The sequence below is a fragment of the Dipteris shenzhenensis genome, chromosome 12, assembly GCF_047967505.1.
Source record: "Dipteris shenzhenensis isolate YYH24624 ecotype China chromosome 12, Dip_SZ_1.0, whole genome shotgun sequence".
In the NCBI taxonomy this organism is placed as follows: domain Eukaryota; kingdom Viridiplantae; phylum Streptophyta; class Polypodiopsida; order Gleicheniales; family Dipteridaceae; genus Dipteris; species Dipteris shenzhenensis.
In genome coordinates, this window is record NC_141607.1 from 6413925 (window position 1) to 6433987 (window position 20063).

The 20063-nt window shown below is 42.2% G+C and overlaps 1 protein-coding gene across 2 annotated transcripts in view; it reads right to left on the minus strand.

The window, feature by feature from the left end:
• Positions 1-1702: 1702 nt before the first annotated feature.
• PIR121 (transcription activator) overlaps positions 1703-20063 on the minus strand; it is a 312434-nt gene continuing 294073 nt past the window's right edge. For both annotated transcript variants that reach the window (XM_087382159.1, XM_087382158.1), the window contains exon 31: positions 1703-2236. In XM_087382159.1, coding sequence (XP_087238285.1) covers positions 2205-2236 — 32 coding nt within the window. In that variant the 3' untranslated portion in view covers positions 1703-2204. The remainder of the gene's footprint in view (positions 2237-20063) is intronic.

The following is a 20063-nucleotide window of genomic DNA, read 5'->3' on the forward strand; positions in this document are numbered from 1 at the left end:
TAAGGCCATTCTTTCCAGACCCACCTCTGCTTAAAATATCCATCTTTGTAAGAATCTATGAGATACTAAACCTACCTCCAACTCAAATTTGGGATAAGCACATAGGTCATTCCTTTCCGTTATAACAATAGGGTCCCTTCAATTAATAGATGTATTAATTAAGGAAAGGTGTTGGAAATGTAAGGGAGGGCCATAAGGAGGGAGCCCAAGGGGTTTATGAAAGGTAATGGGCCATCATCTCTTCAACACATGCTCAAGGTGAGGTTCTGAAACCATCCTTTTGGATTGGCATGCCTGAAAGCATTCCTTAGGCTATTTCGCCTATTTCACAAAGTTCAATTGAATTTCCTGAACAAAAACTAAATGCTCTCCTTATGGTAAGGGGAAGGAAATAATCCGATGAAAGAACGGGTTTAATGGTAGTGAAAATGAGAAAACTAAAGTTGGAATAATGTGATGCAAGCAAGCGTAACCAAAAAAAGTGAGGATGACATGACTATCAAGAAGCTAAGAGATAAGGTGGCACAGATGCTGACATAGGGGGAGAGAAGACAAAAAAAATGCTCACCAAGATAATGAAAAAGGCTCTAGAAGAAGGATTTCCCTCGTAAGGGCAACTTAGTAGGATTGTACCGATCCACAAGCGAGCAGACAGCAAGGTGGCAAAAAACTACCAAACAATCATGGTGAGTAACCTCATGACCAAGTTATACAGCACTATCATGGAGCAAAAAATAGCAAGTGGACGGGGGCACAAGGAGTTATAACACTGTGCTAGGCAGGGTTCCGACCCAAGCATTCGATAGGATCATTTGGTCACCATAAGTGCATCCTCTGAGGGAGTCAAGAATAAGAAAGGGACTGTCTACTGCTCCTTTGTAGACTTCAAGAAAGCCTTTGACACAGATCCATGTAAAATTCGGAAAGATTAGAAAGGCTTCTTTGAGTACTATTTCTGGATATGTCTCTCAAGTCCCTCAAGAACTTAGAATATACAAGAGACTGTTAGCCAACTTAGCATAACCATTAGTAGATGGATCATGCTCCAGAGGAAGGGTCATTATAAGTAGCGACATAGGGGTCAAGCAATCGTGCTGACTCTTTTCAATCTGATATTAATGAACTGAATATGGGATGAGAAGAAGTCCAGATTTCAATCTCTGCAAATTAAGGGCCAGCTCAAACGAACTAAGGTGGAAAGGGGTAGGTGGGTAAGACCAAGGATCCTGAGAGATGCAAGAATCTGCAAGATCTACCTCACAGGGAGGTACAAGATGCGCAACATGTACTCCTAAAATGCCGAGCCTACAGAAAAATATAGGCACAGCAGGGACAGTCTGAAAATCCTATTGGAACAACCAGCCAAAATAGTGGGAAGTTACCTAAAAGAAGTTTTGGGCTAGCACACAAGTTAGTTACCAGTCCCATAGATCCTGAAGGGTCTCATGAGGCCTTTAATACAATCATATCGTATCATCTCTCTCTCTCTCTCTCTCTCTTCCCCCTTCCCAATCGCTCCCTCCATGTGAAAGTCCTCGTCAAAGCAATAAACACTCAAGTGCACAATTGAATTTGAACACAATTCCAGATCTTATAAAGCATTGTCATGAAGAACCCTCCCCATTTGTTTATTTCCCCTCCAAAAGGAAAAGGGAAAATGGAATACGAAGAAAGAATATTCTATTGCACTTAAACCGACATACATTTCAAAACCAACGATGCACTAACAAGGCTAACAACTTGGGTTACCAACATGATCCTAGCTGTACAAGATTTTTTAATTACTCTAAAACCCTTTGATCAACAAGATGAGTTTTATATCCAAGATTAAAGGCTAATGGACGTTGAGGAATCACATGGCTCGAGTTTTTCTTTACAACTTGTAGAGATAATCTTTTATCCAATCCAGTTGTTGAAGCAAGCCCAACTCGTGTGCAGAATTACGACAGTAAAGGATTATCTTACATCCCTTCAAGAATTTGACAAAGAGAATATACATTGATCACTCTAGAAAGTAGCCCTTGTATGATATCATAAGATGACACACACATTCTATACATATGATAGAAGAAATTTGCAAGAGATCCACTCAAGCTTCTACCACAAGCAAAGCCAAAATGTCAAGAGACCAACTCTTTGTCTAGCTATTGAAACATATAAGCCTTGGGATCAAGGAGCGCCTATAAGGTACATAGTATTAGTAGTTAACCTGCATCTTGATTCTCCATGAAACCCCCTGCAACCACAAAAAATGAACTGTTTCAGAAGAATGACCTATGAGACAAAGAGGCAGCTTTTATGAATCTCTCTCTCTCTCTCTCTCGTCTCCTTTCCCGCCCCCGCCTAGTGGGGCTGCTGTAGTCACAACAGCACAGCACACAGCAGCAAGGGGCGCCCCCCAGTACCAGTCCGTGGCGGCAGAAGCGTCAGAAGCAGCAGTTCGTCCCGAATTCAGGTTGCGCAGGAGGGGGCAGCCTTCTTTTCGCACATCATCAGCCTAAGAGAGGTACAAGAGCAACCTCTCTTCAGCCTCCAGGCTGAGCTGAGCCCTGGGCTCAGTCTGGAGTGTTAGAGGCCCCCAGTTTATTCACAGGCCATCATGGATCCCCCAAAGGTGACGACCTCTGTTTCAACCCCTATGAGAAAACCCTCCTACTCCGACATTGCAGCAACACCCAGCCCATACACATTGCATTACAAGCGGAGGGCCACAGGAGCAAATATATTTTCTACAGCAGGAAGTAAGGGAGCTTAGACTTATGATTGCAGCTCTTTGGAAGAAAGTGAAAGAGATTGAGAACAATGGCCAACAAGACATCATACAGGAAGTACTACAGATACACATTGAAGCAGCACGTGCACCACAGTTGGTGATTAAAGTCCATGACATAGTTACCAATGAGGTCAAATCGATCACAGAGGAAATCTCAGCAACAATGGACAGCAAAATCAACAAAACTTAAGTATATGGAAAGGTGCAAGAACAACAAAAAAGGGCGGCTAATGCTCGATGTCTACACATTGGAGGATAGCCTGAAGATTGGCATGAAGGGAGCCTGGCAGAAAAAATTGATAATATCATAGCAGCAACCCATCAGATTGAATGGGACTTAAAGGATATAGCCATGGTGGCTCCTATTGGGACACAAGCTAACGTAGTACTAAATGATAGGAAAGTAAGAATCAAGATTCTCATGCAAACAAATAAGTTGAGAGGCACCAAGGTATGGATATTAGAGGAGCTCACCCCGATTCAGCTCAAGATGAAGTCCACAAAATTAAACAAAGTAAAGGACGCTCGCAAAGAAGGAAACTGGGCTTTCTATAGAGATGGAAAAGCACTTATCAAAGGTTATAAATCCAAACCCAAGGACTCTCAGTCTTAAATTGATGTAATATAGGCCGACTATCTCACCTAGTATAATGTAGCTTATCTATAATAACTTTGGAAGTGGTTATATGCACTCCCAAGAGACTCTCAGTCTATAATGTGAGTGCTAAGAGAGAGAGAGCAGAGTGTGTGAGCACGAGAGCAAGTGAGTAGGAGAGTGAGAGCTGAAAGCAATAGTTGCAATAGAAGAGTGTGTTACAACTGAAGAGTGGGATAGGTTTTGTCTAAGTGACAAAACCTTATCTTTCACTAACTATAGTTAGCGAACTAACTGTGGTTAGAGGAAAAAACCTCTAAAATGAGGGAAAAGTGCCCCTAACCTACTTATTACATTACATTGGTCACTGCTAAATTATAACAATAATTCTAACACCCCCCTTCAGTGCCAATGTCATGTACAAGGAAATGATCAATCACCAAAAGGAGATAAGTTCAAGGCACTGCGAAATGCCTCAAACTTTTCACGTGGAAGTGCTTTGGTGAAAATGTCTGCAACATTGTCATGTGTTGACACATAGATCATACTAATCTCTCCTGCATGCAACTTCTCTCTGACGTAGTGATAGTGAACCTCAATGTGCTTCGTGCGAGCATGAAACATAGGATTCTTTGCCACTGCAATAGCACTCTGACTATCAGTGAGAATTCGAGAAGGACCCTCCAATGAAAGATGAAGATCATCAAATAAACGACGCAGCCAAACACATTCAACTGTCGCTGTGAAAGATGCCCTATACTCAGCTTCACATGAGGAGGTAGCCACTGTAGAATGTTTCTTGCTCAACCAAGAAATACAAGCTTTGCCCAAAAAGAAACAATTGCCACTTGTGGACTGCCTAGTGTCATAGTCTCCAGCCCAATCTGAGTCACTGTAGGCATGCATCTGCAAGTCACCCTTAGCCTTTTGAGAAGGCTGTCCTGAACCATTGGAAGGCTGATTTGCTGATGTCTTTGCTTGTCCCTTTCCTTTAGGCTTGAATTTTGAAAGCATAGCATGTTCACCTGCTCGTGAAGCCATGTTTTTCCTGGTCTCCTCTTCCTGCAATAGAAGTCCTATCAACTCGTGAAAATTGAGAGGATTTGCACCCCCCCTCAATGACAAATTTAGCCAGGTATGAAAGCTGAGATAAGACTCAGGAAGAGAATTCAGAGCAGTGGTAATCATCTCTGAATCAGGAACAATCTCATCAATATTCAACAATTGCTCTCGTAAATCCTGTAGCTTTGTGAGGTGCACTGACATGGAGTCACCCTATTCCATATGTGTATGAGACAATTCTCTTTTCAAAAAAGACACCCTGGCATCATTCCGAGCTTCATACATGCTCTCCAAAATATCCCATGCTGCCTTTGAGGTCTTACACGACCGGATATGCGGAATGATGAATCTTTTCACTGAAAGAGAAATACACGACAAAGCTAAAGCATCACGTGAATCCCATCTCTTTTGCTCTAGAGTAGTAGGTATAGCTGCACCAATAACTTGTCCTGCAGCTATACCCTGTGCACAACCTCTGCCTCCTCCTTGCTGGGGAGGTGTATTAGGTGCCACATTTGCTGGCCGGATCTCATCCCCATTTACATAGTCCCACAAATTACGGGAAATCAGAATGTTGCATACCATAAAACTCCAGAGAGGTACCATCCAGCTTATCCTCTTGTGAGAGACCACTGAACTGGAAATCATTCTGATTTTGCTGGGCCATGTCTGAGAAAGAAAATACAGCAAATGCAAATCTGAATTCCCTTGCTGGGAATGGAGTGCACAATTCCCAAAAAAATACAGCCAAACACTGGCTGAAAATGCAACTCAAATCTCTGTAATGTCTCTGTCAGAAATCTGCCAGAGCATCCAATCTCTCCCAAAACCTGCCAAAAGTGCTTCAAAACACTTACAGAAAGGCAGTGTGAACTGAAACCTGCAAAATTACTCTCCCAACACAAAAGCCCCAATTTGTGACTTGAAATTGCAACTAGAAAGGGACAAATGGTCTAAAAGCCCCAAATGTTGCACAAATTGCACTCTGCCTGCAAAAGCCCCAAATTTCACTGCAAAATTGCAGTGTGATTGCAAAAGCCCCAAATTTTTGCAATTCTCTGCAACAAATTCAAAGTCTGTCCCCAAATACGGAATGCCCCAAATTCTTGCAAGATCTTAGCCAAACAATGGCTCTCTGCGCAAATGCCTATCAGGAAACACCTTCCAGAGTCCACCTACAAAGAGAAAATCTGCAAAAAGTACGGTCTCCTCTGATTGTACGGAACTGACAGTACGAAACTCTGTGTGTGAACATCTTTTACCAAAAAGAGTATGTGTGTGTGTGTGTGTGTGTTGGATTTCATTTCACAGACTTTGCGTGTATTGGGTTTTGGTCAAAAACTACATAATATTATTTATTGGATTTACAGTGACAATAAGACTGCTTGCATACTCTCGGGAGATATTTTTGAAGTATGGACTCTCCGGTGCTCAGTTCGTCAGGGCTATCCACTTAGTGCATTGCTTTATGCTGTTGCTACCCATCCCATGCTTCAGTATATGGATCATCTAGTGGCAATAGATAGGCTTCATGGTTTGGACATTCTTGGCAGTGGTACGCTGATTGCTCAAGCATATGCTGATGATTCTTTTTTTACTCCAATGAATACTCGGCATGATTTATCCTCTCTCATGCAAGCACTCTCTCTTTTTGGTTTGGCTGCTGGACTTCATGTTAATTTTCAGAAATCCAAATTGTTACCTTTGCATTCTAAGGAATGGCATTCTCTCTTATGGCCTGGCGAAATTGTTCAACCAAATCAACTAGTTCGTCGCTTGGGCTATCCTCTTGTGCATGTCAGGTTACGGATTATTCAATCCATTCTTATGGCATACATTCAGTTTTATTTGCCCTTGATCATGTTCAACAAAGGGCATCTTGTAGCCTTCATCTCTCTGGTTATGGAAGGCTCTTTGGCGCTCTAAACATCACAAAAAAAGCTTACGGTTACTTTCGATGCAACATTTATGTTCCCCCAAGATGCATGGAGGACTTAATATTCTAAATCTTCATGTACATATTCTTGCTCATAAAGGCAAAATGATGCTGCAATTTATGCAGGGTTCTCAGCCATGGGCTGCCATGATGCATCATTTGCTCTCTCAACTTACTACCCTTGCCTTTGGTTATTGGCAGGTTCTATTGAGGGAAAAATCAAAGGCTTCCCACTGATCTCCAAAATGCCGATCGACTGGAAACATATTCTATCTCACTAGGAATGGAATGGCAGGGATTCGTTACAGGGCAATTCTTTACGTTCTGAAAGCATACATTGGTCGAGAGCATTTTCCCCTTTGTTGGCTTTGCGCGAGCCTCGACGTTCATATTTTTTGAGTATTAAGGGGATCCATTATGTTGCAGATGTGATTCATGATGATCGGATTCCTCTTTCTTTTTCTCAGCCTACTGCAAAATTCAGTCTTGGCATGCATTATTGTCTTATTGGTATTTTATTACTTATATGCTTCAACCTCATATTCCAATACCTCCTTTGGAAATTCAAGATCTCCTTCAAGACTGGACACTTCATTTGCCAGGGTTGGCATGTTGTCCGTTGAAGGTGTCTCACATAACAATTTCTTCTTTGTATAAGGTTCCTTGGGTTTCGCAACGGGCAAACACCCTTTGACATATGAATTGTCTCACAAAATGGTGGCGACTAAGATTGCGCGGGATTTGGAAGTCTAAAATTCCTCTTCGACAGCAGGTTTTTCTCTTGAGAATATTGCTAGGAGTTCTTCCATTTAGACAGTTTTTGTCACGCAGACATGTTGCTCCTCCTGTTTGTCACAGATGCTTGGCTCCACAAGAGTCAATGCCTCATCTTCTTTGGCATTGCTCTCACACTCGTGACTTTTTGGGATTGCTCCGCCAACATTTACAAACCAGATTTTCCAGTGAAGCTTTTGGAAAATCTTTCTAGTTATTTGAGATTCACCCACACCGACAGGGCTTTGATTTGTTTTTTGTATTGGGCACTATGGACTCTCTGGAAAGATAGAAATCATAGTCTTTGGTAATCCCTTTTTGCCCCTAACTCCTTCAGGCACTCTTTGTAGCAATCTTTTTTTGATTGCTTGCAAATAGGGACTTTTGATCATGATGTATATTTGTCATATCTATACACGAATAAAAGACAAAAGTAGAATTTGGGTCAAGATGACCTTGGGCATGTTTCTTTGGAGGCTCAGCTAGTTTATGATGTGATGCATGAGGGCTTTGATGATACACGAAAGGATTGGAAAGATCCTACTCCCACTGTAGGAATAATGGTGGACGTAGAGGATATTGTGGATCCGGTGCGTGAATATGCCAAACATGCAGTTATTATATTCTTTCCAGGAAGAATGCCAATTGCAGCGGATGTTGGAAATTGGCTAACACGCACTTTGGGGGGCTGTTTTGTTCACAAAGTGCATTATACAGCCAGGGGATTCTTTGAGGTGATTATGGTGGACGAACAGCACAAGCAGATGCTTCTTGAGCACTCCCCTCTCTTTTATGGACAACAGATGGTACATGTTCTCCCTTGGTTGCCTACCAGGGATTATCAAGCTTTGATTAGGCATCGTTGTCCTATATGGGTGGAGGTTCTGGACTTCCCTCAATGTCTTGCCTCCTTGTTGCCAAAAATTGCAGCCTCTTTGGGGAAGGTGGTGTGTCCACCACGGCCAAATGGCAACTCGAATAGATTTTGCATCATGGGCAATGGTTAATAATGTTGCAATGGGCAGTGCATTTTACAAGTTGAAATTTATTTGCAAGAGCCTACTTTGAGTGTAAGAAGTTTTGGCACATGGCTTCACAATGCCCTCTGGTCTTGCACAAAATGCCTCTAGATGTTATGCCTGCTGATATGCATCCCAAGGATACTCCTGCCTCCTCTTAGGCTAATAATAAGTCCAATAAACCAACAAATGCAGCTCAGGAAATAGGGCAACAAATGCAGCTCAGGAAAAGGGGAAAGCTCCTGCTGCGTCAAATGCTAATGTTTCTGCCTCGATGCCTTCAACTTCTCAATTGAAAACAAAGGAAAAAACTTTGCAGGAAGCTTGGCAAAGTCCAAGAAAAATTAAGACAGCAAGGAGACCTCTTCCTTCACGTATTTGGAATGGCTTGTCTTTGAGTGGGAACACTCCACAAGAAAATTTAGGGCAAGCCGCACTCTCTTTCCTGAAGAGGAAGTGGCTGCTCTTTTATCTTCTCCACAGACATTAGTTTCATCTTAGGGTCGGGGGCCGGATCTTGAGGTTGAGATGCAATCTTGATCTTAAATACTTTGTAAATATGCTGTCATACATAAAGTGTCTTACGCTCAATGTACATGGTCTATGTGATCCCAAGAAATGGAAGCTGGTTTGGGGATACATGCATCAATTGCAGCCTAACATAGTTGCATTGCAAGAGCATAATCAGCATATGTATGCTGGTCATCATGGGCATTTTTCTGGTTATGATATTTTCTATGCAAGAGAACATTCTTTTTCATGTGTGGTTTTCCTGGTGAAACATGAGTTACAGCCAGTGGTTGCTCTAAATGATAGTCAAGGTAGATGGTTGATCATCCAATGTCTTATACCACGGGAAGTCTTTGAATTTGCATCGGTCTATGCACCACAATCTTCTCGCAGCAGAGGTTTAATTTGGGCTGATATGCAAAGCTACCCCTGGAAGCAACATGCCTTCATTTGTGGAGATTTTAATAATGCTCCTCAACCAGGTGACAGTACTTCAGGCCACACTCACATGTTAGCCTCTGAGCTTCAATTTTGGTCTAATTTATATTCTCAGCTCCCGCTTATTGATCTGTGGAAAGAATCACAGCCTATGCTGCCTGGTTACACATTTCAACACAATGCTCAGTCTGCTTATCGGGCTAGGTTGGATCGATGGTATAGGGTTAATCCTCAACACTATGATTTTCTCATAGTCAATTTATGGGTGGATTACACTTTCACACATTCTGATCATGCCCCTTTGTAGTTGAGGATTGGCCTTCATGAGATACCTGATGTCAGGCTTGTGCACAGAAGATGATTGCTCATTGTCAACAATAGTTATTTGGAGCATGAAGCATACAAGGCTCTGGTTAAAGATGTGGTTAAGCCACTATCTCAATAGGCTGCCATTGGCATTTATTTTTCCTGGGAAGCTTTTGTTACACGAATGCGAACAGTTATTCGTAATTATGGCAAAAGGTATATGAAGAACTTGCGGGACAATGTTGCTCAGGCAAAATTTCAGTGTCAATTTTTGACAAGGTAGAGTCACTTCAAGACTCTTTCTTCTCAAGAAACTCAGATTCTATGTCAGGCAAAATATTATTTGCAATGTAATGACAATAGGAAAATAGCCAAATGGGAGACACGTGCGCGACATAGAGCTTTTTTGGATAAAGCTTGCTCCTCTAAAGCATTTTTTAAAGGGCTGCATTACAAAAGGCATTCTCAAAATATTTGTAGGGCTTTGTTATCGGATGGTGTTTGGACTTCTTCTAGGGCACAGCTTGCTGCAGCTTGTGTTTGACATTTTTCTTCTCAGTTTGGGAAAGTAGACTTACCTTCACAGGAGGTCATTTCAGCAAGCGAAAAGTTATTACAGCATGTCACTCCAATTGTCTCACTGGGACAGGCCTCGGATTTGGAAGCTCTTTTCACTGAAAGAGAGTTAAGTGATGATGTTAAATATGTGGTAGATGGAAATCTGGTTGGGATGGTCTAACGGTAGAAATTTTCTTGGCTTTTTGGGATCTACTGAAGATGCCTTTGCTGCTGCAAATGATCAATACTGCTTGGCGAAATCAATATATGCCGGATTCTTGGAAGAAAGGTTTGGTCAAACTTCTTCCTAAGAAGCCCATTTGTGAATCCTTGGTTGATTGGAGGTCTATTACTTTGATGCCGGTGTATATCATATCAGCACCAAAATGGTGGTTGATCGGATTAAGGAGTATTTAAATGATGGCCTCCATCCAGCACAGTATGGGTTTATTCCACGACGGCATATTACTGATAATATTGCCAGTGCTTATGTTGGGATTGAGTATGCCAAGTACACAGAGCAAGATGTGCTTATTCTACAGGTGGATATTGCAAAGGCATTTGACACCATTCAATGGGACTTTATAGCTCAGACCATGCAAGCTTTGGGATTTGGTAAAAAATTGCAGCATGTCATCTTCTGGCTTTATCAGGATAGCAAAGCTGCATGTATTTTGTTTGGAGACATATCAAAGCCCTGGACACTTCGATGTTCAGTCCGGCAAGGTTGCCCTCTCAATGCTATCTTATATGCTATAGCCACACATCCAATGCTTTGATATATTGATCACTTGGTGGCGACACATATACTACATGGGCTGGAAATTCCTCCAAGTCGCTCATTGGTTACTCAGGCTTATGCAGATGATTCATTCTTCATGCCAAAAAACACTCCAAGGGACCTTTCTTCGCTTATGCAGGTTCTCTCTTTGTATGGACTGGCTGCTGGCCTTCACATTAATTTTTAGAAATCCCGTCTACTACTATTACACTCTTAGGATTGGCAAAGACTGCTCTGGCCGGGGGAAATTGTTCCACCAACTCAGTTGATTCGTCATCTTGGATATCCTCTGGGTTGGAGCATTACTCGCCGTCAACAGATTGATTGGATTCTTGCTAAATTGAAGAAAAAATTGGAATATTGGAAGTTGGCTACTTGGCCGCCGTCTTCACATTGTTCAATCTATCTTGGTGTGCTATATTCAGTTTTATTTGCCATTGATATTTTTCACTAAGGGGGATCTCTCTTCCTTCATGTCCATCATTATGGAAAATTTTTGGCGGTCAAAGCATGGCAAGGAAAGCTTGCGGTTACTTCCAGTACAGAGATTATGCTCACCCAAATTGCATGGAGGGCTGAATATTCTTAATATTCATGTGCACATTTTAGCTCACAAAGGCAAAATGATGCTTCCGTTTCTTCAACATGATCAGCCTTGAGCTGCTATGATGCGCTCTTTACTTGTTCACATCACCACTCCTGCTTTTGGTTTTTGGCAACCCATGCAGTGGGCTTTTCTTTTGGGCTGCATTGAAGGTAAAATCAAAGGTTGCCCTCTGGTTTCTCAGATGTTTCTAGATTGGAAGCATATTCGACGCTCTTATTTTCTTAATCAAAAAGGGATTTCACATGTGGTTGATGTTATTAAGGATGATGGCACTTTTTATCCTTCCCTTTGGCTAGTGTAAAATATGGTTTGGGCATGCACTATCGTCCGGTATGGCAAGTCATTACTCGAATGCTTCAGCCATTTCAGCCAGTACCGCCTTTAGAACTTCAACACAAGCTTCAGGATGGGACTCTTCTTCCTTTATACTCGTCCTCCTGTCCTTTCAAGCTGTCTCATATCACAGTCTCTTCTTTATATAAAGTTCTGCTATCACCACCCTGGGTGTCGGACAGGGCCAATCAGATTTGGGCTTTACACCATCTTGTTAAATGGTGCAGAAAGAGATAAAAACAGATTTGGCACTCCAAGGTTCCACTACACCAACATGTCTTTTTATGGCGTGTTCTATCTGGGGTTGTTCCGTCTGGACAGCTTTTATCATGCAGACGTATTGCTCCATCTATCTATCATTGGTGTTTAGCTCCAAGGGAATCAATATCTCATATCTTTTGGCATTGCCCCGAGACACAAAGCTTCTTGGGCATCCTTCGGAACAGATTGAGAATGCAATTTTCTCAAGCTTTTTTTGGCAAGCTTTTTTGGTTGTTTGGGATCTATCCTAGACGGCTGGCTTTTGAGTTGTTCTTTACCTGGGTTCAATACTGGGCACTCTAGACTCTTTGGAAAGCTAGAAACCACAGAGTCTTTGGAGATCCAAATTTTCCTCCTTTTGTTTTCTTCCGTTGTTCTTTGCAGCAATCACTTTTCGATTGTCTGCAAACTCACTGCATAGATCAAGATGTATATTTGTCTTACATGGACATTTTCACTTGATGTAATCTTTCAGCTTACCAATTTTTTTATGGATAGCTTTCTTGTAATATAAAGCACTCAAAGTTTTCACTAAAAAGTGTGTGTGTGTGCGTGTGTGTGTGTGAACACGTTCACACATACACTTTTTTTTAAAATTTAGTGAAATATTATATTTCTCTGTGGGAAACCTCAGAAGAGATGAAAACCCACCATGAAGTACAAAAGTAAAAAGATTATAAGTAGACCCCTGGAAAAAGCCATGAGACTATCTAAAAAGTGAAAAAGTGAAAATGTTTACGAGTCACCAAGGGGGGCATCTAGCTGCATATCCTCCACACACACTTTTCTTTTTAAATTCTGGTGAAAAGATTTTTCTTTTATATTACAGAGTCACAATCCCAAAGCAGGATGTGCTCAAGTACATCAAGAGAAGATGTCAAGATATGACAAATATACATCATGATCAAAAGTCCATGTTTGCAAGCAATCAAAAAAAGATTGCTGTAAAGAGGAGAAAAACGAGATCACCAAAGACTCTATGATTTCCATCTTTCCACAGAGTCCATAGTGCCCAATATCCTCCAAAAATAAAAATAAAAATAAAAATAAATAAATAAATAAATTTGATTAGTAAATGTATCTTACACACAGACACTTATTTCTTTACACACGAACACACACTTTTTTTTTTTTGTGAAACCAGTAACTATATTATTAACTTGAGATCAATGTACATGATATTAGACTCCAAAAGAGAGCCTAATGGAAGAACTCAAAAACAGTCAGAAAACACTTCAAGGCTAGTCGCATCCAAGTCCCTCGCAGCATAGCTATCATGTAAAGATTGCTTGAGGGACATTCTGAAGAAAACATATGCCTAAGGAAACTGTTGTCCCATTCTAGAATGCAATCTCTGTGTCCAAATAGTCCAGAGTACCCAAAAGCGAGTCCAGTGAAAGAAAAGGAGGAATGGAGACATCTAGGATGAGAAGCATCCAAACATCCAAAATAGTTTCCCAAATCTGATAGAGGGAAACCGAAGCCGCAGCAAATGAGAAACATGAGTGATCAATAACCGAGAGTGCAGACAAGACCATAACAAATGGGGAACTGTCTCACGGTGATAAGAACAACGGGGGCAGGAAGAGGAAGCAATGCGACGTGCTGCCAATTTCACCCCAATGGAAAAAGCTCCCACTATACATCTCCAAAAGAAAAGCCTCTGTTTCAATGGCAATTTGGCTTTCCAAATTTTCTTGAGTCGTGATTGCCACCAAGATAGAGGCCTATCCAAATTCCAAAGATTGTTGGCATGCTTATCAATCCATGGCGGTGGAAGAAGAAATCTGTAAACCATCGAGGAGGCTAGATTATGCATTGAAAGCGAACAGGTAGCAGGGGATAAGGAAGTCAGCAGATTCCAGTCCAGCAATCTGTCCTGTACAAACAGTGGAGGCACAGGAACAAATGGCTGCAACATAGCCATAAGTATTCTCCAAATGGGCCGATGATGCAGACCCAAGGGGAATGTCCTGCAAGCTTGTGGGAATGAAAGCACATAACCATGTTGATCCACAACATCTCCGATAAATCTTATGCCCAGTTTCATAAGATTATATGCTTTGATAGGCGCCTGTAAAGCAAGAGGCGATTCAAACACCTTGCTCCAATGGATACTTTCCAAGCGAAAAGAATTACCATGATTGGAAGAAGCACCTGTCCATTTAGCATAAGAGAGAATTCTCTTCCAATCATGAATAAAAGCAGTAGAGACACGACAACCAGGAATTTTTCCCTAAAATGTGGTCATGACTGCTTCCCAGTGATCTGTAATCCAATGCCCATATGCATGGGACGTCATGTTTCCACACATAGCTGCTAACATAATAGCCCATGGCTGTTTTTGCTGAAAAAAATCAGCAATCATAGTGCTCTTTCTTGCCAGCATATGAAACTGAAGATTGAGAATATTCAGTATCCCATGAGTCTTAGGAGAGCAAACAACCTGCATGGGAAGAAGTCGCAATGCCTTTTTGTGAGATTTGCTTTTCCAAAATATCTCCATAGCCTGGGACATATAGGAAGCCAAGTGCTTAAACGACCAGGAAAGAAGAGGCAAATAAAATTGCACGTATGCCATAATGATAGACTGGACTATCCGAAGTCGAACATGTAGAGGCCAAGTGGACAAATGCCAGTATTCCAGCTTCTTGTTGATCTTTTGAAGCACCCATTTGAGCTGTTGTTGAGGGGTAATATTCCAGCCAATGGGATATCCTAGATGCCTCACAAGAGTGTGGGAAGGGAGGATGGGGCCAGGTCAGAGAAGTGCATGCCAATCAGCTTCTTTCAATGCTAAAAGATTGGATTTCTGAAAGTTAATATGCACTCCAGCAGCTATGCCAAAATCATTCAGAGTATGCATCAAGTGAGAGAGGTCAGTTTGAGAATTCCTGGGCATGAAATATGAATCATCAGCATATGCCTGTGCCAGAAACGGCTGTGCCCCTGGAATTTGCAAGCCATGAAGCTGCCCTGTAGTTGTAAGATGGTCCATATGCAACAATAATGTATGAGTAGCAATGGCATATAGTAGCGAACTAAGAGGGCAACCTTGTCTCACTGAGCGGGTCATAGTCCATGCTCTTGACAACCCACCACCAAGCAAACACTGCACAGTGGCATGAGAATAGAGCCAGTAAATAATGTGGACTAGCCGAGGGCCAAATCCCAATTTGTGCATAGTCTAAGAAATAAAATCCCAATGGACAGTATCAAATGCTTTGGCAATGTCGACTTGCAGAATGAGAACATCTTGTTTAGAATATTTGGCATACTCAATTGCAAGCAAAGCATTGGAGATATTATCAGTAATCTGTCTTCTGGGAACAAACTCATACTGCCTAGGATGAAGTCCTGCTTGCAAGATAAATCGAACCCTGAGAACAATCATCTTGGCAATGAGTTTGTAAATGACTGGCATAAGAGATATGGGTCGCCAATCAGCCATTGTTTCACACAACCTTTTTTTGGGGATCAATTTGACCAGGCCATGTTTCCAAGAAGGAGGGAGAGATTGTTCTGCCCAAGCATGATTGATCATAAGAAGCAGAGTGTTCTTGAGATCACCCCAAAATGCACGGAAGAATTCTACAGTCAATCCATCCCAACTAGGAGAGCTGCCTTTACGTAAGTGACTTAGAGCATCATCCAATTCATTAAGCGTAAAGGGCTGCTCCAGTGCACGAGCCCGTTCCGGGGACAATATGGGATGAACATGCATCAGAAATTGAGACCTAGCTGCATTCACTTGCATTGAATGATCATGCTGAGGAGAGAAGAGATGTTGGAAATGACTAGAGCATTTCGATTCCAATTTTGATTTGGATGTGGTCCAGGTGCCATCATCTTGCCTGATTCTGCAAATATCCTCCTTTCGCCTATCCGCATGCAGGCTTTTAAAGAAAGCTTTGCAGGAGCAGCCCTTATCCAAAAGGGGTTTCATGCGAGCTCGGATTTGCCACTTCTTTAATTTGCGAAGATCATTTTGATGAATGATGTGAACCGCATAAGCACAGGAATCTTGTTCAGAGGAGGTAAGCTGCCTATGAGAGCTGATTAAATCCATTTGTTGCTTGTGAGATTAAGCCCATTTCAGCTTAAGCCTGAGGGTTCCCATGTAACTCCGTCCATAATCTTGAATGACAGCCTGCAAACGATGGGCAAGACTGATCCAGGCGAAATCCATGTCCTCCTGAGCATGTGAAAGGAGGGGACGGACAGCCACTCTCACCATGTTCTGAAACTGTTGATGCAGCAAATAAGCACCATTAACATGGAGCAGGCGACGACCAAAAAAAGGCATATCATCTGTCATACGTGCTAAAGATAATGTCAAGCATACTGGGAAGTGATCAGATAGCAAAAGGGAATGATCAACCCATAGTGCACATGTGAATCTAGTATATTGCTGAGCATGCAACAAATACCATCTGTCAAGTCGAGCCCAGTAATGAGTAAAGGCATTGTGATGGTATGTGTAACCCATATCTCTATCCCTTCTTGAGAGCCATAAATCTTCTGCATGCAAGAAAGAAAGCATATCTTCCCAATGTCGAAGCTCAGTGGGGATCATGTGAGAACGATGAGTGGTGTTGTCTTGGATGGCTGGCGAGTTATTAAAGTCTCCACACAAAAAGGCATTGGACAGCCAAGGATATTGTTTGAGGGAGGCCCACATTCGAGCTCTTGTCGCAGAAGTTTGAGCGGCATAAACAGATGCTATTTCATAAAGATCAGCCTGACAGATGCATCTGATCACCATCCATCGACCCTGGGGGTCATTGTAAGCAACTGTGGGCTGCATATCATGTTTCACCAGCATGCATACCCCCGAAAAGTTCATTGTACCAGCATAAAAGATGTCATAACCAGCATAATGGCCTTGCTGGCCAGCCAAGAAGTGTTGGTTGTGTTCTTGTAGAGAAATTACATCAGGGTGCATTTTATGTACATAGTGCCAAAAAAGTCTCCACTTATTGACATTGCAAAGACCTTGAACGTTGTATGAAATGCAAGTAATTGAAGTAGACATAGAAAGTATGTACAGCCGAGCCAAAAAGCATAGTGAAGGTGTAAGTTGTCAGGCCTCAGCCATGACATCGACATCCACTTGGCCTCCTAGATCAGTAGCTCTATAATCCTCATCATTATCACATACAGGGATGCCCCTCTTGAGCACATCAACCCACAGTTGAGAAGTGAGGCTATCAGCAGGGGTAGAGGCCTGACCAGGGGTGGAAGTAGAGGCATCCCAATGGCGAGATTGTAACGGTCGTGGCCTGAGCGCAAATACCTTTTTGGGTTGCTGCCAGGCACCCTGAGGAGCAGCATGAGATTCTGAAATTTTGCCCTTTCCCTTATCCTTTTGCTTGGCTAGAACCTGAACCACATTTTCTTTGGGTGGGGCAGATTTAGATGCCATATCCCCCGACTTACTAGGCATAGCCTTAGGCCCCGGACCATAAGTTGAAGAGGAAATATTTTCTGGAGCAATAGCTGTGGATGGGAGCTGATGTAGGACTGCAGGACACTGTGAAGCTAGGTGGCCAAATTTATGACATGTGAAGCAAGCACCTGCAAATACTCCCCATTTCAAGTCAAAATATTTTTCGCCCAAGGGGACGTCCTCCACCTCTACCGCAATAGAGGGAGGGGTGGGGTGATCTGTATCCCAAAGAACACAAAACCGATTTCGATTACCCGAAGGATGGGGTGGGCATAAAACTTGCCCCAAAGTAGCTGCCAAGCTTGGTAACTCAGCCCTCATATAGTCTGGAAAATCTACCACCTCAACCCATACAGGGCAGTGATGTCGAATGAGACCGTGATAATCCTTATTTGGCGACCATGGCATGACATGGACCATTTGTCTGCCATAGAAAAGAGGAGACATCTCCAATATCTGCTGACGATATGAGGCATCCAAAAAGTGCACTTCATAAAAACCTCGAGAAGCAAAATATACTCCTTCAACAAAGCAACCTCCCAACAAAGCCTGAACCCACTGAGCTACATCATTTGCTGAAGGTAGCTTCCCTGGAAAGAAAATGATAACTGCTTGCTGAGAAAACTTTCGGAGGGGAGCCACCAAAGAGGGCAGCTTCAGCTTGTATTTAAGTGCCGGGGGAGGTTTGGCCCACTCCTTCGGCTGTGATGAAATTCATCCTTGAGCATGTCGAAAACATAGTGAGCATCTACAGAGGCTGAAGTGGAAAAATCAACTTGCTGTCTTTTGGAGTCCTGGGACAGGACCTTCCGCGAATAGCTTTTGAGATGTTCCTCCATGAAGTTAAGCAGGGCAAGATTGATAAAGAGGCAGAGAGAACTAGAGCTGTATAGCAGGGATTGAGCAGAACAAACAGCACGGGAGAAATAGGGAAAGCAGTATGGACAAATGAGGACTGTACGTACAGTACGGACAGACTACGGACAGACAGGAGCGTACGGACTGTATGGATTGCTGACGAGAAGGACAGAGGCTGTACGGAACAAAACGACTGTGGCAGAGATGTTGACGGAGGGCAAGGAGGCTAGACTGAGTGGGGATGTACGGATGCACGTAGGGACTTCAGAAGGGATCAGCGATGGCGATGTACGGACGTACGGAGGGAAGTAGATGTACGGATGCACGTAGGGACTTCAGAAGGGAATAGCGATGGCGAGGAAATCTGCAGCAGGATTGCTGAGGGCTGCGCAGGGATGAGCAGAGGCTTACCGTACGGCCGTACGGTAAGCGTACGGTGTCCGTACAGATGTACGGATGGAAGGGGGAACTGTGCGGGAACCTTTGTCTGTCTCGACCCCCCTCTCTCTCACGCTCTCACGCTCTTGCACACCAACACACGCCACACACACACACCACACACACACTACACACGAATACACACACACAGACGCGCGCACACACACATGAATACTTCCCTAACTATGAATTATTCTTTTATGTAGCCCCGTGAAATCTTCCCTTTACACTTTCTTTTTAACCACCCCATATACCAAGCCCACTAATCGTCCCATACCTCCTCTAATCCCTTCTTAACCCATGCACTTATTCACTCCTTACTCCACTTCTGACTTAAAATTCACTTGTGGCTAAATTGTTTTTTTTAAATTATCTAAGAATCCATATGGTTGTCTATATTCCTAGATAAAGCAATAATAAGCCGGGGAAACATGCATTACCTGTCTACCCAAACGTAACTATGATGTTCTAACACCTAATTTGTTTGGAGGTGGCAGGTAAATGGACCCCGACCTCGGAATCTTGACTGCCCGAGGATTTGACATCTTTTTTCAATATTAGGTTTGTCAAACACAAAATTATTAAAATTTCTTAATTTGATTAAAATTTTTGCAAACTCTAGTTGCATTTTTTAACTTAGAGGTCTCAAACATTTTTTCCTTATATGTTTTTCTTTTTTAACCTTTTATCCAATTGATGGAATTCATTGTATGGCTCAATTATTGATGGGACTTTTTAATCTAAACACACACTTTGATTTCCCAACTAGTCTTTGGTTGGACTAGTGCCATACAATTAATTCACATCCATTGGATAATTCTTTAGCATGGCTAATCCCTAGTCATGTTGTGATCCACCTTATTTTTTACTAACTTTTATATCTATTTTGCATAAGTGATTTATGCATTTACTATTGGCATTATTTTTTCATTTTGACACTTATCATACACATCCACTTTTATTCACTTATTATCAGTCGATGGAGAGTAATTTTGCATAAGTGATTTACGCATTTACTATTGGCATTATTTTTTCATTTTGACACTTATCATACACATCCACTTTTATTCACTTATTATCAGTCGATGGAGAGTAAGTTCCACATGGTGGACTTACTCTCCACCATGTGGTCTTACCCTCTGGGTGGGGGGTGGGACACACACACACACAAAAATAAAAATAAAAAATTAAATTTGATTAGTAAATATATCTCACACACACATATACTTATTTCTTTACACATGAATACACACACACACGCACACACACACATGAATACTTCCCTAACTATGAATTATTCTTTTATGTACCCCCCTGAAATCTTCCCTTTACACTTTCTTTTTAACCACCCCACATACCAAGCCC